The 25,158-nt window shown below is 37.4% G+C and overlaps 1 protein-coding gene across 3 annotated transcripts; it reads left to right on the top strand.

Annotated features, from left to right (window-relative positions):
* The first annotated feature begins 317 nt into the window (after positions 1–317).
* Positions 318–23,898, top strand: ggnbp2 (gametogenetin binding protein 2). Of its 3 annotated transcripts, none has more exons than XM_079606970.1 (14): positions 318–512; positions 5,276–5,382; positions 7,562–7,642; positions 8,836–9,089; positions 10,717–10,815; positions 11,504–11,617; positions 12,613–12,822; positions 14,478–14,652; positions 15,926–16,102; positions 18,121–18,268; positions 20,004–20,129; positions 20,394–20,551; positions 21,296–21,535; positions 23,147–23,898. In XM_079606970.1, exons 2-14 carry the CDS (start codon positions 5,290–5,292, stop codon positions 23,321–23,323), a joined length of 2,052 nt encoding a protein of 683 aa, XP_079463096.1. In that variant the 5' UTR covers positions 318–512; positions 5,276–5,289; the 3' UTR covers positions 23,324–23,898. The 3 variants fall into 3 exon arrangements, with proteins under 3 accessions (XP_079463096.1, XP_079463098.1, XP_079463097.1); XM_079606971.1 differs by having other exon boundaries at positions 370–512; positions 20,007–20,129; XM_079606972.1 differs by lacking the exon at positions 20,004–20,129 and having other exon boundaries at positions 366–512.
* Positions 23,899–25,158: the final 1,260 nt, after the last annotated feature.

The raw sequence follows: 25,158 nt of genomic DNA, 5'->3' as shown, positions 1-25,158 counted from the left end.
TATTTAATCAAATGCAATCATAAAACCTGCATGTATAATTATAAAATAATTTAAAAGTACTAATGTTTGCTGATATCCCAAATTATTTTAACTAAATTAATATTATGTCATAGAACATGCAAAATATTTTTATTTTCATGTAGTCTTCATTTCATTTCATAGTCAATTAATTAATATATCAAGTAATGTGCGATGGATGCACAATTATAAAATAATGAAGGAAAAGAGGTTTGAGTTATCATATCATATCTACCCAAATGTAAATTATGCTAAAAAATAATCTCCTTTTAGTTGGTTTGCAATCCGCCAGTAAATCCACAGAAGAAGAAGAGAAGAAGAGTCTCCACCCATGTGTCAATCAAACTGCACACGTGATGTCAAGCCCTACGAGCCCGGAACTACTTTCTGACGTTTCGGGGGGGCCAAAGGTCATAGAACATTCGCCTGCCACATACGCCTCTGTCGCACTTGTTTGTTTTTGTCCAAAAAAAGGAAACAACTGTCGAAAACAGGTGAGTAGGAAAACTGCTGCTTGATATGTGTGCATTTAGACGCTGTTTCAACTGCAATAACGGCTGAAAAGTGACGTTACGCGGAGGATAGATGCTGAGTTTGTCAGTCCGTCAGTCAAAGAAGACCTTTGGCAGGACACTTTTGATTTCAAATGTCTTCTAATATGCTAAAAAAGTACATCTGCGCATTGTATAACGTGCTGTAAAACATGCTTTGTTTGGGTTTAAAGTTGCAGCTCGCGCAGGCAAGCCACTGACAGCACTAGCATGCTAATCAGCTTGGAAAAGTTTCACAGGTTAGCCGTATGCTAACGCGAGTTCGACTCGCTAACATGTCTGTTTATTTTGTAACATTATCTCGCAGTCCATCCCTGCGACATTTGCAGCATTACATATTTTTTAACGATTCGTTTAAGGTGTGAGCGTTTCGTTGGCTAGCAGGCTAATTAACGTTAGCATGTGTGTCATCGGAGGGAGCATGAGTGCGATTATCACGGCTCTTTTTGTGTAATTGTTGTTATGACAACAGGCAGTCAAGCTTATTTTATATTAATATCATCTGTAATGTGTATTTTGATATTTCAGAGCTTTGAGATGCTGGTTTGGTGTTTGTTTAGCTGCTTATTATCGTAATGTGGCTTGACCTCTTACACCTCTGAAGAGTTCCTGCATTTATTTGGCATTTGTATACAAATATATGCGATTGTGATGCAAGTACATCAGTGTCTCTTTCAGACTGGGGTGTAGAGTTGGGTACAGTAAGTGTTTAAGCCTCTGTAGACAGATAATAGTGTATGGATAAGCTAATAATCCTTAGCAAAGCTACAAGAGCTGCTAGGAAGACAGTGTTGCCATTTAGAAATTGACTACAATATTGCACAAATAGATGAGAAGAGGCACAACTGCCTCATGTTTCTTTGTCTATTTCAATACTAAGGTCTAGATATGTTCTTTATTTAGCTGTTATCCTAATTATCAATTGGGAAAGACTGCAAATGATTTGAAATTGAAACACAAACGTCAAGACCTAGGATATTATCTATCAGAGAAGGTTGCGCATTAGGGAAATTTACACAAAATAAAGTCTCGTATTTGTAAAACCGTTGATTGGTCAAATGATGCAAAGGTACCATTCATGAAGATTCGTGTAGCAGTTTTCATTGGCCGAGGACCATCCAGAGGCCTTCTGATTGACATAAAGCAACCAAATATAGTAGTTTTGTTCAGCATCATGTTTAGGGCGTGAAATGTAAAGTCGATGTCCCTACAAATACAGGCCGGCGTGTAAAACTCATGGAGATGTATGCTGTGAACTTCTCATACTTTTGAAAATCCAGCGTTTATTTGATCCTGATAAGCGCTCATTATCACAGTTGTAAACATCACAGCTTTCCTCTTCCATGAGGGGGTTTGGCTTCACTTCAGCTTTGTTTCCAGGCGAACTGTTAAAGGATTAGTTCACTTTAAAAAAAACTTTTGCTGATAATTTACTCACCCTCACGTCATCCAAGATGTCCATGTCTTTCTTTCTTCAGTTGAAAAGAAATGAAGGTTTTTGATGGAAACATTTCTCCATATAATGGACGTCAATGGGCCCCAAACGGTTCAAGGTCCAGATGACAGTGTCAGCGCCGCTTCAACGGGCTTTAAACGACACCAGACGATGAATACGGGTCTTATCTAGCGAAACCATCGTCATTTCACAAATAAATAAAAAAGTTCACGTTTTATAAGCACAAACGCTCGCCTTGCTCTGTTCTGTGATGCGCGTTCGTGACGTCACGTAATACGCAGTTACGTTGTAAAGGTCACGCTTCTGTGAAAAAACATTTCTGTCCTGATGAAAATGTTCTTTTAGGCCTTTTAATATTCCAACACCAGGATACACACACGACATGGGCATTTTAACCGATAAACTGACACAACGACATTTGAATATGTGTGTATGGTCCTCCTTCCGCACATCTGTAAACACTGACTCGTCAAGCGTGACCTTTTCAACGTAACTGCGTATTACGTGACGTCACGAACGCGCATCACAGAACAGAGCAAGGCGAGCGTTTGTGCTTATAAAACGTAAACTTTTTTATTTATTTTTGAAATGACCGAGCGTTTCGCTAGATCAGACCCGTATTCATCGTCTGGTGTCGTTTAAAGCCCGTTGAAGCGGCGCTGACACTGTCATCTGGACCTTGAACCGTTTGGGGCCCATTGACGTCCATTATATGGAGAAATGTTTTCATCAAAAACCTTAATTTCTTTTCGACTAAAGAAAGAAAGACATGGACATCTTGGATGACATCGGGGTGAGTAAATTATCAGCAAAAGTTTTTTTTTAAAGTGAACTAATCCTTTAAGCTACGTTCACACTACAAGCGACTTCGTGGACAGTGGCTGGCGGTGCGGTCGCTAGTGGGCGTTCCCGCTACTGGTTGCCTAGTAATGTTTGTGAGTGACATTCACAGATGTTTCTCCATGTTGTAGACAACAAATCCGTTTTCTTGCCACTACAAACAACATTTTGGAAGGAAAATTCGAAATATAAATGTAATCAGTATAACATGCATAATATTAAAGATGAACGAGAAACTGTGATGCTTTTTGCCATCGCGGCTAATTAACTGCAACAAACGGGCAAATACCGTCTATATGTGTTCACGAAACCAGTCCGGCTCTGAGTCAGCTGTGAACACCACTGTATGCACACGGAGATATATCACAACTTCTAGCACAGTTTCTGACGGCTAAAATTAGCTTCTCGTTCAACTTGCCGGAAGTGACGGATGATCACGCGCTCCACTGACTTCACTCCTATTGGTTGTTGCTCTCGAAAGTCGCTCTTCATTTGCATAAAGTTAAACAAATCTTAACTTTGTCGCGTCGCCAGACACGCCCCCTCCGGTCGCCAACGGCCGCGATCACACGTGTCGCCGGAAAATTGAAATTATTTTAATAATTAAACGGCACGTCTCCCCATTGAAATTAATGGTAACATGTCGCTTGTAGTGTGAACGCACCTTTCTGAAATCGCGGAGTCTGTAGCAGGCATTATGCTTCACTCGACACCCTTGCCTAATTTAGTATGCGCGTTTCTATGAATATGCAAATGAGCCCCGCCTCCACTCACTCACTCAGCTAAGAGATCCACTGGTTGACGATCACACGTTGATCTGATTGGTTACAAGGTAGTAGGGGTGGGCGATATGGCAAAAATATCATATCACGATTTTTTTCAGGAAAATCACGATTCACGATTTTATCACGATTCCTTTTCATGTTGGTTTTACTATTTTCCAAGTGACTGAGCATCACAGCCAAACTTATGTCCCTATTTTAAAAACAAAGCCTTAGGTAACAAAATATAAAATAAAAAAAGAATGGCAGACATTTAGGCCAAAGTGGTGAAGATAAAAAATCTTTGTCATTTTCTTTGTTATTAAAAATTAAGAACAAAGATACACATACACAACTTAATATACAAATTAAATAAACAGTGCTTTATTTTTTCAGCTACAGGTGTATTTAACAGCATTGAAGAAAGTAATTAAATGAACAAATATGAAAATAAAACACAACTTAGACTTCACTGTATAAATTGTACATTGATTCTTATTACAGCTACTATTAAAGTTCTCAGTCAAGAGTGAGTGAGATGCTCTTTGTATTTTGTTGTTTTATTAACAGGGATAGTTCTCCCAAAAATGTAAATTCTCTCAAGCCGTTTTAAACCCGAATAAGTCTCCCTCTTCTGTTGAAAATAAAAGTTATTTGGAGGAATGTGGGTAACCAAACAGTTGATGTACCCCAGTGACTTCCATAATAGTTTTTTCCTACTATGGTAATCAATGGGGACCAGCAACCGCCCGGTTAGCCACACTCCTCAAAATATCTTCTTTTGTGTTCAGCACAAGAAAGAAATTAATACAGGTTTGGAACAACATTAGAGAGTGAGTAAATAATGACAGAATTTTTATTTTTGGGTAACTGTCCCTTTAAGGACAAGCGGCTGCATGTTTACTATTAGGGCTACTGTCTCTTTAAGATCTGCGCGCAACGAATCTACACGCATTTGACAAGCAGATTTTTTCTTAATTTTTTCTATTGTTCTTTCACTTTAGACATAACCAGCTTTGTTTATGTAAACCTTGTGTGTATTTGACCGTTTTAGCGCAATAAGACTCGAAAGATAACTTAGTCCAGTATCCAGGCGCTGTTAGACAGGCTTTTAGTGCATGTGCGCGTCGGGTGTTTGCCTCAGAAAAGCGCCCGTTAGAACAGCGCATCAGCAGCGAATGACATGTTTAACCGGCAAGGCTTTAAAGCACATGCAAATAATACATTTTTATGAACTACAGTGTCCCGTTCCTCTGCATTTCATGTGGATATACGTCGCGCTGTACAGTATATTGAGACGGAGGCGCCAGAAATGAAAACTGATAAAATGCACAATCCTACGATATTTCTTCAAAAGCAGATCGTGGAGACATTTTAATCGTCCACGATCAAAAATCGTAATATCGCACACCCCTACAAGGTAGTGTGTGACGTCAGAAACACCAGCGATTTCAAACCGTGTTTTTGAGACTGTCTTTGGTTCACTGCAGTTTTAAGCAGAAAATACTCGACTTATGAATTTGCACATGTCTTAAAGCATATTAAAAACAGAATGAAAATTAGGGAAGGCCAAACCGCTCAAATGCTTTGGTTTCTGCTGAGTGCCCTGGGTTTGCTAACTGAGATTCTGTCCTCTCGCTGACGGGCAGATCTGGACGGAGACATGGCTCGTCTGGTGGCTGTGTGCAGGGACGGGGAAGAGGAGTATCTTTTTCTTGCACGCCAGATTCCCTTGTTCATCGATGACACGCTCACGGTAAGATCATTTCATTGGTTTCACTTTGCATTTAGCCATCTTTAAAGTTGATGTGAAATTAAAATGAAACCAAAAATATATGTTCCTGGTCTTATTGTGCATGATTCATCTGTCAATCTGTGTATTTCAGTGGCTAATACCAACAAAGGGTTCGTTCACCCAAAAATGTAAACTCTGTCAGTAATTACTCTCCCTCATATTGTTCCCCGTAAGACTTTCCTTCATCTTCTGAACACAAATTAAGATATTTGTGATTAAATCTGAGCGCTGTCTCACTCCTCCATAGGCTTCTGTTGTAATTGAAACTTGCCGGCCCAGAAAGTTAGTAAAGACAATGTTTACAATAGTCCAAGTGACTACAGCGGCTCAACCTGAAGTTTATCAAGCGACCAGAATACTTTTTGTGCACAAAAAAACTAAAACTAAAATAACGACTTGATTCAACTATTGATGTTCTTCTGTGTGGGCCTCTGAAGCCCCTTTCACACAGCACGTTGATCCCAGGAAATTGCTGTGAAATTGCCAGAGTGCCTTCTGTGTGAACGCAAACACGTCCCGGGATCGATCCCAGGTTGGGGACCTAGTAACATTGCCGGGATCAGTCCCAGAACGCGCCCTGTGTAAACAAAAGCCAGGATCAATGCCATAGCAGCAGCTATATCTCATATCACCCTGTAGCTCAAGACTGGTTGCCCACTGAAGCTAAGCAGGGCTGAGCCTGGTTAGTACCTGGATGGGAGACTCCTGAGAAAACCAGGTTGCTGCTGGTAGAGGTGTTAGGCCGTGTATCCACCAAATTGTTTTTTCATGTAGCTGGCGTGTTTTTTCAATTGTTTTCAATGGGAGCGCCGCATTTTTAAAACGCCATGAGCGTAACGAGGCGCTGAGCGTCTTTCTCACGCTGAAGCGCTGAGTGTTCATCGTTTTTTACCGGTCGCCGAGAGTTGAAGAATGTTCAGCTTTGGGTTTACCCAGCCGTCCAATCACAGTGAAGGAGGTGCGGGACTAATACCACACCGACCAGCGGATATTCTGTATCATAGCAACGAAGCGTCTCAACTGCAAAAAAAACCTGCGCTGCCAAAACGCTCAAGCGCACATAGCTCGGTGTTTTCAACAGAGCGCCTAGCGTTTTCATTTTAATGACCACAGAATTCACTGTGGTCATTTTAGAGTTAGTAGCGGAGGTTTGAGCCGCTGATAGCAGAGTAATGCTGGACACACTTAACCACTAGAAACATTCTCTGACTGTGAATGCAGCAGATTTTAAACACCGCTGTGAACACAGACTGAACACGCTGAACACGCGCGCATGATCAGTCATCAATTATATTCATAACCGGCCTTACAGTAAGTGTGTGTCCTCGGCTTTATGCAGTTATTAATGCAGTTATGAGAGAGAGAGAAGCATGTGCGTCATTATTATTATTTATTTATTTATTAATTCAATTCGTTTTAATTCGTTCATTCTTTTTTTTCTATTAGTGACAGTAGACTAGCCTAATAAATGAAACACAAAGCCCGTTTAACAAGTATAGGCCTATAAATAATTATTTATTTGTTATATAATCTGCAATAATTACGAAAACCCGTGCAGCAGGACTATCAATTTATGTAAATATTCAGTTTAATTTTCTATTGATTATGTATAGGACTATATACTTTATTTATTAGACATTGAACATCGCAGATCAAGCGCATGGGGCTGCAGTTTTTCTTGTTATTAATTGTATCGTATTTTCCGTGATTACAGTGAACTACGCGCAGGGATATGGAGCTGTAATGCGGTCAAGACCTGCCGGAACTACTTTATCCGTGTGGTTCCCTGAAAATAATTGCACACCGTAGAACGTTCGTCAACCAATCAGATTCAAGCATTCAACGGCCCTGTAGTATGAAATATAATAAAAGATATAAAAATATCTTAATTTGTGTTCTGAAGATGAAGGAAAGTCTTACGGGGAACAACATGAGGGAGAGTTATTACTGACAGTGTTTACATTTTTGGGTGAACTAACCCTCTAAACCAATTTGACAGGTTTGCCTTGGCAAGTACCAGCCACTGAATACCAAATGTTCCTTTATATATGCTTACTGAATGCAAACTCAAGTCACAGACAGTATTATGTTTGGAAGTGTTGTGTTATTTTGATTGTATATATGTTGTATTTTTTTGTAGATGGTGATGGAGTTTCCTGACAGTGTTCTGGAGTTTGACAGCTATCAGGTCAACAGTTCACAAATGAAGCAGTTTATTGAGGTAATTTTCAGTGTTGAAAACCTTTCAAGAACATGTCTGGGTCATATTTCACCCTAAAACCAAAAATAAGAAATTAGAACATGTATTTTATTCACTTGAAAACCTAAAAACGCCTTAAAAACGCAAACTTTTGAAAAAAGTTTTCAAAGTGCACGTTTTTGAAAACTATACTGTTATACACTAAAAAAACGTGAATTTTTGAAAACGGTGACATCATACACATGGCCTGGCAGCAGAATACAGCGTTTTTAGTCGTTTTCACAACGTTGTCGCCTGTATGCCAAACTTTTTAAAAAGACAAAGGAAAAACTTTTCTATTTTTAGTACATTGTTGTTGTGTAAACATACACCAAATCTGTAACATAAAAATGTAATGAAATAAAAATAGTAATATTCATGACAATTAAGCAACCACACCACTAATCTCAGTACAGTAATGCAACACAACATAATTCTCCTTAGTACAATCAAAGTCATACTGCTTTCAATTTGCTGATTTTAATAAAAATATTTTCATTACTACTTCAAGAAATTAATGTCAGGATGCAACAACAAAAAAACTCTGTTCATCAAAGGATCCCATTGATAATAATAATAATAGTAAACGTTTTTTTAGCATCAAATCATATTATACTGATTTCTGAAGGATCATGTGACACTGAAGACTGGAGTAATGATGCTGAAAATTCAGCTTTGATCACAGGAATAAATTACATTTTAAAATAAGTAAGGGTTAATGCCCAACGAGGTGTCCATTGTCAGGTTATTAATAGACGACGGCGAGGCGTGAACCGTCCGACGCGCAGCGTTGCCTCCGCCGAAGTCCATTAATACCTGACAAATAGTTTTACAATCGAAATCTAACGGTTTCACTTTTTAATGGACACCCTGCAGCCAATCAGAATCGAGTATTCACCCAGACCATGGTATAAATTAAAATAGAAAACATTTATTTTAAATTGTAATATTTTAGGTTTGTTTGTATTTTTAATCAAATAAATGCAGCCTTGGTGAGCAGAAGAGACTTCTTATAAAGACATTACAAATCTTACCGATCCCAAACTTTTGAACGGCGGTGTATATGTGTGTGTGCACAAATTGAATCGCTTTTCCAGCTTGACAGAAATGACAAAATAATAGTGAAACTTGTAAGGCTTTACGGTTCTCTTCCCCTCCTGTGTCTTGTCCACCAGCATCACAGCATGCTAAAGCAGCAGGACCTGAACATGGCGCTGATGGTGATGTCTCGTGAGGTCATCAGCGCTCTGTCTCAGTCGGTGCCGTGCGTGGGCTGCCGGCGCAGCGTGGAGCACCTCTTCTCTCAGCTCACGGACTCTGGATACTTCGCGCTGGAACCGCTCACTGTGGGATCCTCTGGAGTGCTGTCAGTCACACGGGCATGTCTCACTGACCCCAGGAAACTCTACACACTCTTTTATGTTCATGGGTGAGTTCTGCAAACACTGGTTCGTGTCTTATAGCGTGGTACGATTCGGCTCGCTTTGCTTTTCCTCTGCAGTTTAGTACCACTTCAAAGTGGGTGGGATTATAGACCTTATGCGCCAGAGAAACGCTATCTTTAGAATATTGTCTTTCAACTTCTGTTTTTGCGTATAATAGCCCGGGCTTTTATTTTCCCTAATCGCTGAACTGCACCGGCTTGTATTTGAGACAGGCGTCAATTACCCCTTTTCCACCAAGGCAGAGCTGGTGCTGGTTCGGAGCCAGAGCCTAGTTTCAAATCGGTTCTTTGTTTTTCCACCGCCAAAGCACCAGCTCCGAACCAGTAAAACTGGTTCTTAAGTAGCACCAAATCATTGCAGGGTCTAGAACGGAGCCAAGTAAGAACCGCTTGCGTCAGGGGTTGGGGGCGGGGTTACCGTGACCAACAAGACGAATAGAAACTTGTGACCGCCATTTTTAAATAGCAGCTAGTCGAGCTAATAGCAGCTCGATTATAATATCCGTCTATGTAAGTTACGGCGAGCTGCACGAACGCGTTGGATTCCGATGTATTTTTGCAATCACATGAGGATCCATAGTATTGCAACGTCCGTTATTGTTGATGGCTTGTTCGAGATGCATCGAAGCGGCGCGGAACGATCAGAGCTCCGGGAGTGTTTGGAGAGCATACGACTCCTTGTGCTTTTGATCGCTTTCGCAGTGCTTTAATGTCACGCGGCGATCGGTCTGCGAGAAGCCGAACCATCTCGAACAAGCCTGGTGTGTTTTTGTTTGGCGCTGCCGCGCTAGCGTTGCTGGGCAACATGAGATGTATACACAGTGACGTAAGATCTGGCTCTGTTTTGGCTCTCTAGCCAAGAGAAAGAGAGCAAGACACACCTACACACACAAGGACAATTGATACATACGCACAAAATATCTCAGAATCCTAACACTGTGGAAAGGCAAACCGGTTCTTAGAAGAACCGTCAGTAGAACCAACTCCGAACCGGCTCTAGCTCTAGCTCTGAACCAGCACCTGGTTCTTGTTGGTGGAAAAGGGGTATATATGAGACAGGCCTTTAATTTAGTGTTGAGATGTTGTTCATTGAGTGTAGGCCTAGAGATAACGATCCAAATAGCATAGGCTGATAGACGGAAAGCATGACAGTAGGACAGGTGGTTACCACATTATATTACGTTTTATTTATAATTTGAATGCGTTTAACAAGTTAATGTAAGAATTAGCCTACCGGTACTATATTACCGTATGTCTAAAGGTGTTCGCACACCGGACAAGGAGCACAGCGCCACGTCTTTAAAAATCGAACACATTATTTCCTGTGAGTGTAGATGAGTGTCGTTAAGTATATACTGACTTCACCCTGTGTTGCAATATACATTTAGTTTTACATTCATTTACAGAAATCAGCTGGTTAATTTCAAAGTGAACTATCCCTTTAAGTCCCAACCTACATTATGTAAATGACACATTATGGAAGTTCAGTGCATTATGTAAGGGAAAGGATATGCCGATTGAATAGTTTTGAGCTTTGATTTTCTTGCCTGTGAACTGTATCTGTGTTTTCTGTCTTTTATGTTAACGTGTGCTTTTTATTCCTTTGTTGCAGGTCAAAGTTAAACAACATAATTGATTCCATCCCCAAGAGTAAAAAGAACAAACGCTGTCAACTGCACTCTTTAGACACGCACAAACCGAAGCCTTTAGGGTGAGTCCGTTTTTTTTTTATTTTATTTTTTTTATCATCGTGACATTTGGTGTTTTTGCGATGGCAATTTCATCCTCCTTACTTCCAGAATCCCTTAAAAATTGTTTAGACATTTTTTTCATGTAATTTAAAATGCATTCACCAGAAAATCTGGGATGAGTCCCAAGTGACCATGGACCAAATGTGCAGAAGTTATGCACTACTAAATATTTTTGCGTTGAACCATTAAAATTAGTTTTAATTCAACTTATCCAATTTTTTTTATGCCAAAAATCATTAGGATATTAAGATCATGTTCCATGAAGATATTTAGTAAATTTCCTACCGTAAATATATAAAACATGTATTTTTGTGAGTGAATGCAGCACAATCGTGAACATAAATGCACAACTTTAAAGGAGTTTTTCTCAATGTTTAGATTTTTTTGCTCCTCAGATTCCAGATTTTCAATAGTTGTGTCATCTCAATTTCTATATCTATATAGTATCTCGACCAAATATTGTCCTATCATAACAGACCACACATCAATGGAAAGCTTATTTATTCAGCTTTCATGTGATGTATAAATCTCAGTTTTAAAAAATGTACCCATGTGACTGGTGTTGTGGTCCAGGGTCACATATGTATCGAGACGTGACATGAGGGTCTCGTTACACCCCTATTTAACTGTTTCTTTACCGTCCTGCAGGGGCAGCTGGATGGACGTGTGGGAGCTGATGTCACAGGAGTGTCGTGATGAAGTGGTTCTGATTGACAGCTCCTCTCTGTTGGAGACTCTGGAGACGTACCTGCGCAAACACCGGTAAGAGATTGTGATCTTACACATTTCGGTTCATTAAGGCGAGACACTACAGGCAAAAACTGTTGTTGTTTTTTTTACTAGCATCTGTCAATTTTTAGATTTTTGGCTTTTCATAGTGTTTTTTCAGACAGAAAACATCCAAAGTACACATTTAACTGCATCTTTTAGAGCACTTTATCTATTTGCGTCTGTAGATTTCAATTGCAGTGTATATCTTTAAAGGCCGTTTTCTCAAAATGAGTTTTTCCTCCTGCATTGAGCCATAAATCTCCACTTCAGTAACACTAACATCACTAAACTTTACAGTTTTATTCTTTTCTATATTCTGAAGGTTTTTACAGAGGGGTTTGTTCATGTTATTCCTTTAAAAAGTTACATTTTTTTATTTATTTTTTGGCTGTTGACAGTATTTTCTGAGTGATAAATGGAGATATCCAAAATACCCTCTGTAAAAACCTTTGACTCAGGTAAAACTGGAAAAATTTGAATATGGTGCAAAAGTTCATTTATTTCAGTAATTCAACTTAAAAGCTGAAACTAATATATTATATAGACTCATTACATGCAAAGTGAGATATTTCAAGCCTTTATTTGTTGTAATTTTGATGATTATGGCTTACAGCTTATGAAAACCCCAAATTCAAAATTAGAATATTGTGAAAAAGTTTCACCTGTATATAAAAAATAATAATTTTGAACCTGACTTTATCCAATGTTCATATTTTTGTTCTAGAAATGTTTGCAAATGAGTGCATATTTCATTTAAATAACACCTAATTTGCATTTTTAAATGTGACGTTTCAGAAAACTTGTAATTAATTTTATTTTTTGCAATTATTAATGTAATCAATCAACTGGTGAAGTAGGGTTATATTAGTGTTTTTTGTTTATTTTAACCCTATTCACCTAGGGTGTCTCCCCTTAATGACTATAATTTACTTTGTGTCTCTGAAAATCTCAGATTTTTTTCTTTCTTTCTGCAACGTCATTCTCAGGTTCTGTACTGACTGTAAGAACAAGGTTCTGCGAGCGTATAACATCCTGGTGGGGGATCTGGACTGCAGTAAAGAGAAAGGCTACTGTGCGTCTCTGTACGAGGGCTTGCGGTGCTGTCCACACGAGCGCCACATCCACGTCTGCTGCGAGACCGACTTCATCGCTCACTTACTGGGCCGAGCAGAACCAGAGTTCGCCGGGGGTTATGAGTGAGTGATTTAGTCCATGTGGAGTTTACAGTCAAAACCAAAAATTCAGACACCTGATATCATTTTATATATATATTATTATTTTTACTAGTGCGTGCAGGACACTATAGTTCATTTAAGTGAGCGAGGAGAGCAGAATAAAGTAAACTGTGCATATTATACCCAAAAATTCTTCATATAGTCACTACCAGTAAACATTTGGGACCAAATATTATTCAGACACTTTGAGCTGATCATGTTCTTCAGTGTTTTGTCTGTAATTGCTAATGCTCTTTTTACACACAGACTGAACACAATGAAGCATTGCTTGGTCACTGGTTGAGCTAAACTGGTATTCTCTAATTGTGTAGTTAAATTTAACAGCTGACAGATATTCAACATAATTCATTTGAAGACAGTCTAACAGAAGGATGGACAAAACCAAACAAAATATGAGTTCATGTCGTATTTTATTACCATTTTAGTGCATAAACTGTGATAATGTGAGAAATGTTGGAGTCTGAATAAATTTTGGTCTATTTGCATGCATTTTAAAGCCTTACTAGTTTAAACTTTGGATATACAGTTTTCGAGTGCGCACATCTGAAGCATGCGCGAATATTAAATTAAATAAAGTTAAATACAATTTTGGTTATATCACCCAACCCTTCTTTGGTCTAAATAGTCATTCTGTTTTCAGATGCGTGTGTGTTTCATCAGTGGCGTGTAACGCAGTCACTCCTACAGCCACTTTAGCCGCTTGAATGTTATATATAATATACACATTTTTCAATTGTAGTCTTTTAAAAAGCATCTGAAATAATAAACTAGGTGCAATGTAGTGTCAAAATATAGATTTTTCGATGCATATCTGAAACGCTTCCAATACTAATTTCCCGCAGAATAGATCCACGATATCAGCTACTCTCTCTCCGACAGCTAACCCGCCTCTCTTCACTCACTCGTTTCATTTGCTCTGGATGAATATTGTTGCTGTTACAGGGCTTGTTTTTCGGTGTGTGTATTGCACATGATTTTACTCATTCCCTCAGATTTTGTGCTCACACCCAAAGTGCACGAACATACATCTGCCTCTCAGTACTAAACAGATCTTTGTCACTGCTTATTGCGCTTAAACAGTCAAATATATACATAATATTAACAAAATGCCGTTCTTGGTGAATATTCACGTAAACACAGTTATGTTTTAAGTAAAAGGAAACAGTTGAGAAAGAAAACGCATGTGTAACTGTGTAATGGATCCGTGTGTCAAGTCTTAAAGTGACAGCAGCCTAATAAACTTGCTGCCAAATTATGAGATGATATAAAAAATATCTATATATGGCAGTTTTTCAAAATGAACCGACCATTCAAGCAAATGCCGCCCCCAAATTGCAGATGTTTAAATTGTGGCCAGTGAAAATGGAGAGTGGCTAGTGGCTGGTGAGCTAAAAAGTTAGCGTCAAGCCCTGTTTGTAGGTTATTATTTTTCATTAGTATTGCTCAGTAACTTGCAAAAAGTCTTAAACCAACATTAATAAGATTCATAACAAGATTGTGGATTGCTATCCCGCCTGAAAAATAACGTGATATAATATTTTTGCACTATCACCCACCCCTAATAATTCCATTATCATGAATATACCCTCATTAAAAGTGTTTGTGGTCGTTTGCAGGCGTCGAGAGAGACACGCGAAGACCATAGACATCGCACAGGAGGAGGTGCTGACGTGTCTGGGCATCCACCTGTACGAGCGGCTGCACAGGATCTGGCAGAAGCTGCGAGCCGAGGAGCAGACGTGGCAGATGCTCTTCTATTTGGGCATCGATGCACTGCGCAAAAGCTTCGAGGTACAGCTTTCGGGCTAATATTCATGTTGATTCATTTTGAATACATAAATGGCACTTTCCATTAATAGGATGCAAATCTTTCTTGACTGTATCCAACTATTAAATATGACATTCAATTGTACAAAAAAAAATCATCTTACATTTTGAATGCAGTCCTGAAATGTGCAACATCCATGTAAATTTGTTTATATGTGACCCTGGACCACAAAACCAGTCACATTTTTTTGAAATTGAGATTTATACATCATATGAATAAATAATCTCTCCACTGATGTGTGGTTTGTTAGGATAGGACAATATTTGGTCGAGACACAACTATTGTAAATCTGGATTCTGAGGAGCAAAAAAATGTAAACATTGAGAAAATCTCCTTTAAAGTTGTGCATTTATGTTCACGATTGTGCTGCATTCACTCACAAAAATACATGTTTTATATATTTACGGTAGAACATTTACTAAATATCTTCATGGAACATGATTTTTTACATAAAAATCTATAATTTTGACCCATACAATGTATTGTTGGCTATTGCCATGTGGGCCAAAACCTTTTAAATAGGCAAATCCGTTACCTTTTTTTATTTTTTATTTTATTTTACTATTTAAATAAATATTTATTACTGGGAATATACAAGGTTGCAAGAAAATTATACTTCTAAAATTGATTTTTTTTTAAATGTGTTTTTTTAGTTTGACCTAAAGTTCATACAATCCTCCTGCAACATTCATGTAAATTTGTTTATATGAGAAATTAGTTTAGCATTGGATATAAACCAACATGTGGGCCAAAACTAGCCAGGTCCTATTAAATGTTGCATTCTGGTTTGAGTAACATTCATTTAATTTTGTACTATTTAAATAAATCTTTGTTACTGGGAAATCACAGGGTTTTGAACAGTATAAATACACACAAGCTTGAAAAGAAAATTATACTTCACAAATGGATATAAAATAAAATGCTTGTCATTTTTTGTTTAACCCGAGGTTCCTCACATTATGTGAATAAGTAAAATAAATTGACTTTAAGGTCCTTTTTCGGATGAAAATCGAACCCAATCTGAATTTTTTAATGCCGGATGAAAGTTTCGAAGACAGTGTGTAAACGTGATTGACACAACGTGAGGTCGTATTTATTTTTTAACGTGTGAAAATAATTTTGGACTTGTACCTTTATTCAGTAAAGTAGTGTAAAGCCCTGTTCTGTGCTTGTGTGAAGTGCTGTATGTGACTGTGTTGTTTCTGGAGCTCACGTGACTAGTGTTCATCTGTGCAGATGGCGGTGGAGAGGGTTCAGGGCATCAGCAGACTGGAGCAGCTCTGTGAGGAGCTCTCAGAAGAGGAGAGAGCCAAAGAACTCAAACAGGAGAAGAAGAGGCAAAAACGCAAGAACAGGCGCAAAAACAAGTGTGAACAAGAGGCGGAGGGGGAGAAAGATAAAAGCCTTGATGAGGTAATGACTCTGTTCTTTCCTAAAAGTTTGGTTTTTATAGGAAGTCTCTTCTGCTCACCAAGGCTGCATTGATTTGAACAACAACAAAAATTAGTAATATCGTGAAAAATTATTACAATTTATAATCTTCTATGTGAATATATAGTAAAGTGTAATTTATTCCTGTAATCAAAGCTGAATTTCATTACTTCACAAATCATTACTCCAGTCTTCAGTGTCACATGATCCTTCAGAAATCAGTATAATATGATGATTTGATGCTCAAGAAACATTTATGATTATTATCAGTGTTGAAAACTTCACATTTTTGTGGAAACCGTGACGCTTTTTATTTTTCATGATTCTTTGATGAATAAAGAACATAATTAATTTTTGAATAGACATTTTTTGTATGTCTTTACTGTCACTTTTGATCAGTTTTTATGTGTTCATGCTGAATAAAAGTATTAGGCTAATTAAGAAAAATCTTGCTGACCCCAAACTGTTAAACGGTAGTATAGATGATATAATTTATATTTTACAATCAGACTAATATTTATATGGTATTCAAATAATGCCGATCTCAATTATGGTGACCGTATTGAATTTTCAAGACACTTTTAAAATTAATACAACAAAAAGAAGCTAAATTGTTTTCAAAACTGTACTCAAGCTGCTGAAAAATGTAGTTAGTTGTTACTCAACGAGGTGTAACGATACCCTTATGTCACGATTTTGAACTCACGATACGATATTATTGCGATATGGTAAAAGGTTAACAGAAAATGAACTGTTGATTAAAATGCTAAATTTGATGTTACATTGTGTGTGTAAATGAATAGGCTTAAGGGCCGTTCACACCAAGGACGGTAACTATAAAGATAACGATAAAGATAACTATATATGCGTCCACACTAACGGCCTTTTTAAGCATGCGATGTCATCTGCCATTTTAATTGCGCGAGACCTTTAAATTAGAATGGATTCTGATTGGCTGTCAGTGTTTTATCGTTCGACAGCTGGAAAAAAATAGTTCTGAAAGTGATCCCAATGATATCGTTCCTCATATCTTTATCGTTATAGTTGTGGTGTGAACTCTGTTATTCTTTAATATGGAGAACGATTTTTAGAATTATATCTTTATCGTTATCTTTATAGTTATCGTCCTCTGTGTGTGAACGGGCCTTTAGACTTGGTGCTGGAAACCCAAAGCACAGGACAATAGAGACTCCAGAATAACAATATTCATGATTCTGAAGCTGAAAATACAGATTTGTTTTAGACGAATATGCTTGATGTCTGTCACTGACTAGATATATTTCAAATAATGTAGGCCACTTTTTACTGGTAACATCAGACATTTGGCATTATCACCCACAAATATTCCCCAATTGCATTTATTATATATTATATATAGTAGTTTAATGTAGCACTGACACTAAAACACTGTAATTTTTGTTTTGGATAAACTATCCATGATACATATTTTTGCATTTTTGTATTGCGATATACTGTGTCACGATATATTGTTACACCCTGACTCAACACTGTGCTAGAATGACTCTTTCTCTGTCGCCCGCCTCGTGTTCCTCACAAGACATTGTGAATAAGAAAAATAAATGGACTTTATTCAGTAAAGTAGTGTAAAGCCCTATTTTCTACTTGTGGGAAGTGCTGTATATGACAGTGAAGCTGATCAGTGTTAAATGATGGCGGTGAATAAGAAAAATAAATTGACTTTAAGGTCCTTGCGTATTGAGTCTGAAATATTCGTATGCGTTTTTCCGTATTCGTCAATCGGTGGCTCTGAAGTGTCAAAATGCTTGCAACCGATGCGAAAAACGCAGAAAATCGAACCCGATCCGAATTTTTGTTCGAATTTGTAATTTCGTTGTTTACAATGACAATAAAACTCTATTCTATTTTTTTTATCACGGACGAAAGTTTCGGAGGCTGTGTGTAAACGTGATTGACACGACAACGTGAGTTTTTTATTTTTTTAATAAATTGTATTTATTTTTATTGTGTTGTTTCCTCAGGGTTCGTCTGAGTCTGTGGACGGCGGCTGTAAGTCGTGTGGCAGTGGAGAGGAGTCTGGCGGCAGCGTGGAGGTCATCATCACCAGCGAGAGCTCCTCCTGTACCTGTCCCGCGACCTCAATCCTGCGCTCCCCCAAAACACAGAAAGGTACAGATGTGTGATGTCTCCCCTGTGAAGGCCTCCTTCCCTTTACCTCTGTACAGATAAAACATCGTCAAAATTATTCCAGTTCACATGGATATGCAGAAGCAGAAAAAAAAGTGTATTATGACTTTTTAAGGCCAGACAAGTAATTTTGCTAAAGAAAGACTACACGCCTGCGCACACACACACACACACACACACACACACACACACACATATATATATATATATATATATATTCAAATGCGCATACCTATAGACTAAACACGTAATACGCATGTGCACGCCGTCAGCGTTTTCACAGATCCGCGTTTGTGAAGTTTACATGGAGATAATATGTAATCTTTTTTTATAATCTGTTGAGCTATAGATAGCAGTCAACAAGGCAATAGCAAGATTAGCGAACCGTTTTTGTGTCAAGACACAGACAACAATGTCCATCGCCTGCTTGCCTGAAAACACAGACCACCACACTTCTAGTGGGCCATCAGTAATGATTGAGAGGCATTATTTTCCACATCTAATCTTTTTTTTTTAGCCCACTTTTTATTTATCCTGCACCTTTAATATTGTTACATTTTAGGCACAAAATTGTCTGTTTGCTTTATTTCGCCAACAAAAATAGTTCCGTTGTGCATCTCTGAGTAAAAAATGTAATTCCTGTATAAATCAGTGTTTTTGAACAAAGCAGTGATTCAATGATCCGTTCATAAAGACAGTCACTTGCTTCATTCCTGAATTAATCAGTTATTAAGACCGTGACTTGCTAAAACTTGGTTTCAGTTTCGTGTTTAACGTGCCCCTATTATGCTTTTTTTTCAAATATTCCCTTTCATGAGTGTAATATAGCTGCTGTTTGTGAATGTAAAATATCATGTTTCAAAGATTAGTGGACAACAAATACAAATGTTGTCTCTCAAAAGAAAGAATCGATTCTGAACTGCTGAAGCGTGTCGTCAGTAATTCCATCTCAATTCCTGTTACTGTAACAATGCAACAAATTTTTTACATAATTCCAGCCTGTGCTTTTGATTGGCTGAACAGCGTAGCGTCTCTTTGCTCCGCCCTCAAACACTTTAGTTGTGTCTGAGACTGGAAGAGTTTGGTTTTTAGCTGTTTTCTGCTTTGCATGAACTTCAAAAAGCAATCATTACTGTCCGCATCACTGTGTATACGAAGCTGACCGTTTCGTTTCCGACACGCGCTGCTTAATCACGACCAATCACAGCAGACTAATCCGTCTGACCAATCAGAGCAGACTTTCCGAAAGGAGTTTAGAGAAACTGAATCATCAAACGAACCGTTTTCAGACTCTTTCAGAAATTAGGTGATGTGCACACTGTATATTATGAGAAAATGTAATAGTTTTTTGATCTTGGATGCATGTAAACCTATTTTAGACAAAATTAGAAACCTTTAAAATGGCATAATAGGGGCACTTTTATTTATGCAATAATATTTGCAGTGTAAATGCATCTAAATACTGCTTCTGTGCAACTTCTGCAGTGCAAAAATGGATTTTGCTGATACTGATTTCATTTCATGATTGGTAACACTCCATAGTGTCTCTATTCTAATTGAATTTGATTAAATATGAGGATTGCACGAAGGACGATGCATGCATCTAATAAGGTAAAAATGCCCTGGAAGTCAATTTAAGGTGGCAAGTATTGCCCCTTAATGTAAACATTTTCTAGTGCCCAGAATGCCTCTGACTGGTGTGTTTGTGTTCCTCTAGTAGTGTTGCCTCACAGTAACGGCAGTGACTGTGGTTACTGCTCCAGTATGGAGGGCAGTGAGACGGGCTCTAGAGAGGGCTCAGATGTGGCCTGCACCGAGGGCATGTGTAACCATGATGAAACGGGTAAAGCAACGTTATTATGATTATAGATGGTCAAACATTTGTCTATTCAACTGTGTTGACATTGCATCTTATTCTGGAAAATCACTCTTGTTTCCTGTTTGGACTGATTCAAAAAACCTGTGCATCCTGATTTCAGACCATTGCGTAAAGCCAGCCAGTCAGATTTGAGCTTGCTTTTTTTTTTTTTTTTTTGCGAGTTTTTATTGATAGTCAGGATCATATCTGAAGTATTTAGTGATGATATATGTGTGTGTTTGTCTTCAGGTGAATACTCGTGTAGTCACCGCTGCTCGGAGGAGAAGGAAGAGGACGCTGTGGACAGTTGTGTCGAGTGCTGGGCCAACTCTGAAGACGACACAAACGGCAAAAATAAAAAGAAGAAAAGAAAAAACAAGGGGTCAATTTGTGGGAGTTTACATATAGTAAGTATTGCTAGGCGCATTATTGATTCATTATTGAATTATTGCGCATTATTGACTACAACAAACGGCTGGTAGGAACTACACGACATTCCTCCCGGGTTAGTGACATCACCAACCCTAAAATTTACATAAACCCCGCCCCCAGAACACGATTTATAGATTATCATGACAGAATATGCTAATATGACTAGAAGATAGACACATAATCTACATAAATTCATCAACTAACCATTCAGAAATGTCCTGTTGCTTCTACATGTTGTCACTTCTTCTTGAGTCTCCATCTTTCTGACTCCGGTTTGAACATAAAACGCTAAAAGTTTTTGAAATGTTCAGTGCGTGTGTGTGTGAGGTAAAAGGACACAAGCTCTTGTAGCTCCGCCCCCTGTGCCGGGAGCAGCAGCTCATTTGCATTTAAAGGGACAGACACAAAACAGTGTGTTTTTGCTCACCCCCAAAAAGTGCCGATTTTAACATGATATCTAAAAATATCTGTGGGGTATTTTGAGCTAAAACTTCACACACACACTGGGGACATCAGAGACTTATTTTACATCTTGTGAAAAGAGCATTAGACCACCCCTTTAATAAAAATAGACATTTTAAAATTGAACTACATTAGTGTAATGTGTGCAAAAAGTCACAGTTTGAACTTTGAAGAAGGTGCAGCATAGCATTTTTTTTTTTTAAATCAGTGCATCGCTGCTTATCACTGAAGTCGTGATGTTTTCCCCTCTCTCACAGGCGTCTAAAGCGGAGGAGATCTGCGTATCAGACGGCAGTAGGAGAGGATCTGCTGCCGTTCACGAGTCTTCCTCTCCTTCACCGCATCTGTGCAGAAGCAAAGAAACTCCCTGCTCTGAGTTGTGCTGTGGGTCCTTAGAGAGCTTCCGGCATCATGTGATCAGCGGCGAGTGTTTCCACAGCCAGCCTCTCCTGCCAGACACTTGCACAGAGGCAAACAAGAGCCTCATGGAGCTACTGGTGAGTGTCCACACGTCTCATCCCACACAGGGTTGGGTATTGGTATACTGGGTATTTCCGATTCTTACCGATTCCTACTTTCGATTCAAATAACAGGGTTTCCACAGGGCATTAAAAAGTCATTAAATGGATTTTGTGAAAAATAAGGCCTTAAATTGCATTAAAAAACATTAAATTTTAATCCTATAGGCATTAAAATGTAGATAAAATTTTGAAGAAAATGTTTTATTTGAATATAGCCTTCATAATTAATCATTTTTATTTGCTGTCGTTAGTGTGATAAAAGACTGACCTTCATTCATAAAAAAAGATGCAAGTATTAAACAAGTATTTGAAATAAACTATGTTAACATATAAACTAGATATAAACCTACAAAAAATTTTAATTGCAATTAATCACTGAAATAATTTGAGTTCATTTCTTTTAATTGATTAACATATATAATAGATATATAATATCTGTGGTTAATCATGGATCATGTATGGCATTAAAAATAAAAATACATTTTAATTTGAAGATGCCTGCATAAACCCTGAATAAAAAAAACATGTTGTCTTTTTTGCAAACATACGATTCAAAGTGTTTTAAGATTTTCATGTGTTCAGGTACAGAAACTAATCGAATGTAAAATAACACTGCACAAACAAGAGCCTCATGGAGCCACTGGTGTGTGTTCACATCTGGAAAAAATCTGAATCACTTTTGTAACATTAATTAATAAGGATGTTTAATTTATACAGTGAAGACCATGCAGTGTTATTTTACATTTGCTTTCTTTATTAAATTTGAGTACCTGAAAAGCACTGTTTATTTAATTCGTATCTTTATGTTTTTTTTTTTGTGCTTTTTATTGTAATTTGATTATTTGTTCTTGTTTGTGACCCTGGATCACTTCACCAGTCTGGAGCCGCACGGGTATATCTGTGGCAATATCAACTACACATTGTATGGGTCAAAATTATAAATTTTTCTTTTATGCCAAAAATCATGAGGATATTACGATCATGTTCCATGAAGATATTTAGTAAATGTCCTACCGTAAATATATAAAATATGTATTTTTGTGAGTGAATGCAGCACAATCGTGAACATAAATGCACAACTTTAAAGGAGATTTTCTCAATGTTTACATTTTTTTGCTCCTCAGATTCCAGATTTTCAATAGTTGTGTCTCGACCAAATATTGTCCTATCCTAACAAACCACACATCAATGGAAAGCTCATTTATTCAGCTTTCATATGATATATAACTCTCAATTTTAAAAAATTACCCATGTGACTGGTGTTGTGGTCCAGGGTCACATTTTATTACTGACTGTTTGCTTGTCTTTAATGTTTTAAATGTATATTACGGTAGTTAGGCTAGTGTTTTTACAGCGTTGTGAATTTTCACTGGTGTCTAAAATGTTGGTGTCATTACTGCCTGTTCTTGCAAAAACAGTAAAAAAAAATATTTATGGACGATAGTTGTTTTAGGCCCTGATTAGGAGAATAAACGGTCTAATAATGTCCTTTGGTCAGTTCATTAAAATGAATTGTTTATTATTCACTACTATTTGTTTATTGAAATAGTTGCATATAGTGATCTCTTTTTTTTTTATTTTGAACAGAACGAATCTGACGTGACCTCAGACGAAGAGCACTGTCTGACACAGGACGAGATCCAGTCGTTCGTGGAGAACAACAAGTCCTTCTACCGCACGCGAGACCAGTACAGACAGCACCTTAAAGATCGCTTCACCAAATACTGCCGCGGAGAGTGGCTGCCCACCGCGCACGCGCACTAACACACACTTATTTTTATAGACCGTGAAAACACTCATGATGATCACTGCTGCATTGTTGCTTTTTTCAGGCTGGAATTTGGGAATATGAAATGGGTAAAAGTCAATCTCAGCGCTGTATTTCACAATGTTTTTTGGGTAAAGTCCCACGTCTTTTCTGCATCTATATACACGTCTTCCCCTTCAGGCTCCTCCTCTTTCACTTCTCAACCAATCACAGCTGACTTCGTTTTCCTTTCTCTCTCCACACAGTGATTAGGGAGCAGGTTGTTAGGATCACAGTTATTAAAATGATAATCGAGCTTGCAGGGCTTGGCTGTAGGGTTAGATGTTGATAGTCTTAATGTATTGTTTGTGAAGCATTTCTTTGTTTTGTTTTCTCCCAGATTGTTTCTCTCTCCGACTGTGACAATTTTAGTGGGGCAAGAATTGTACCAATAAATGTGTACAGGAATAATATGATCTGAATGAAAAGATTTTACAGGAAGATGAAAAACATCCATTTATAAAGAAGATTGGATGTGATGTTGAAAGCAATGTGCAAAATTTACTAAATAAAGAATATTTATTAATATGCATCAGTGTTTCATGTCTCTTTTGAGTGTTTCTATTAAAATATAGGTTTGTAAATATCTAATTTGGTTAGCATATCAAAGTATGACTCGTTCCCATTATATGCTGTTAAACGGCTTGTTTTATTTATTACTTGCAACTTTAACTGGAGTGTTTTATATTCTCAAGCCTTGATAAATGTTAAAATTAGTCAGCCACTAGATGGCGTGTTTTCTCCTTATGTTTCATTAAAATACAGACAATAAAAAGTGACTAACAAACGATCTAAATATAGTATTACCTGATGCAAAACTGTATCAAGAGTTTATTTTCTTTTTTTGTGTGTGTAAAAGTCCAGTGTTCACTAAAATGCTTTGTCTATAATTGTTGCCAGCACTTTTTTTTTAAAGCAGATTTCTTTAAAAAAAATCGTGAAAAAGTTCAATGTAATTTTTTATCACTTTTTTATTACACAACTGATGATAATTTACACTTATGATTACAATATGTCCCCAATATTAACAATATACTCTACACTTATGATGTCAAGTGACATTTATGACCGGTTTTAAAAGTAATTCAAGTTCAATTTAAGTAATCAACTTGGATGTTTAAGTCATTTCAACTTAAATGACATAAAACTGACTTAAAAATTAGATGAAAAAAGAAAGTTGAAAACTGCTTAACTTATTTTGTAAAAACATGTCACAACAAAACTTATTGATCATATTTATTTATTTTTTACAGTGTACACATTCAATACAGCGTTGATGTAACTTTAGCTGGAGTGTTTTATATTCTCAAGCCTTGATAAATGTTAAAATCAGTCAGCCACTAGATGGCGTGTTTCCTCCTTATGTTTCATTAAAATACAGACAATAAACAGTGACTAACAAACGATCTAAATATATTATTACCTGATGCAAAACTGTATCAAGAGTTTCTTTTCTTTTGTGTGTGTGTGTAAAAGTCCAGTGTTCACTAAAATGCTTTGTCTATATAATTGTTGCAAGCGCTTTTCTTTTTTTTTAAGCAGATTTCTTTACAAATTTTCGTGAAAAAGTTAAATGTAATTTTTAATCACTTTTTTTATTATTTGATGATAATTTACACTTATGATTACAATATGTCCCCAATATTAACAATATAGGCTACTCTACACATATGATATGATATGACCGGTTTTAAAAGTAACGAGTTTGAATCCGAGGACATTCATGTACACAGAAATAGAAAAGTTGCTGGCTTCAATTTTTAAGTACAATCAACTTGGATGTTTAAGTCAT

The sequence above is a fragment of the Phoxinus phoxinus genome, assembly GCF_949152265.1.
Source record: "Phoxinus phoxinus genome assembly, chromosome: 3".
In the NCBI taxonomy this organism is placed as follows: domain Eukaryota; kingdom Metazoa; phylum Chordata; class Actinopteri; order Cypriniformes; family Leuciscidae; genus Phoxinus; species Phoxinus phoxinus.
The sequence above is the reverse complement of the archived record's forward strand: the minus strand, read 5'-3'. Positions and strand labels throughout refer to the sequence as shown.

What these genes read in the sequence shown, in the direction of transcription:
- ggnbp2 (XM_079606970.1), top strand. Translation starts at nt 5,290, where the DNA reads ATGGCTCGTCTGGTGGCTGTGTGCAGGGACGGGGAAGAGGAGTATCTT. An exon ending in ACACTCTTTTATGTTCATGG is followed by an intron (nt 9,090 to 10,716) that starts GTGAGTTCTGCA and finishes CCTTTGTTGCAG; the next exon opens with GTCAAAGTTAAACAACATAA. An exon ending in GAGTTCGCCGGGGGTTATGA is followed by an intron (nt 12,823 to 14,477) that starts GTGAGTGATTTA and finishes GGTCGTTTGCAG; the next exon opens with GCGTCGAGAGAGACACGCGA.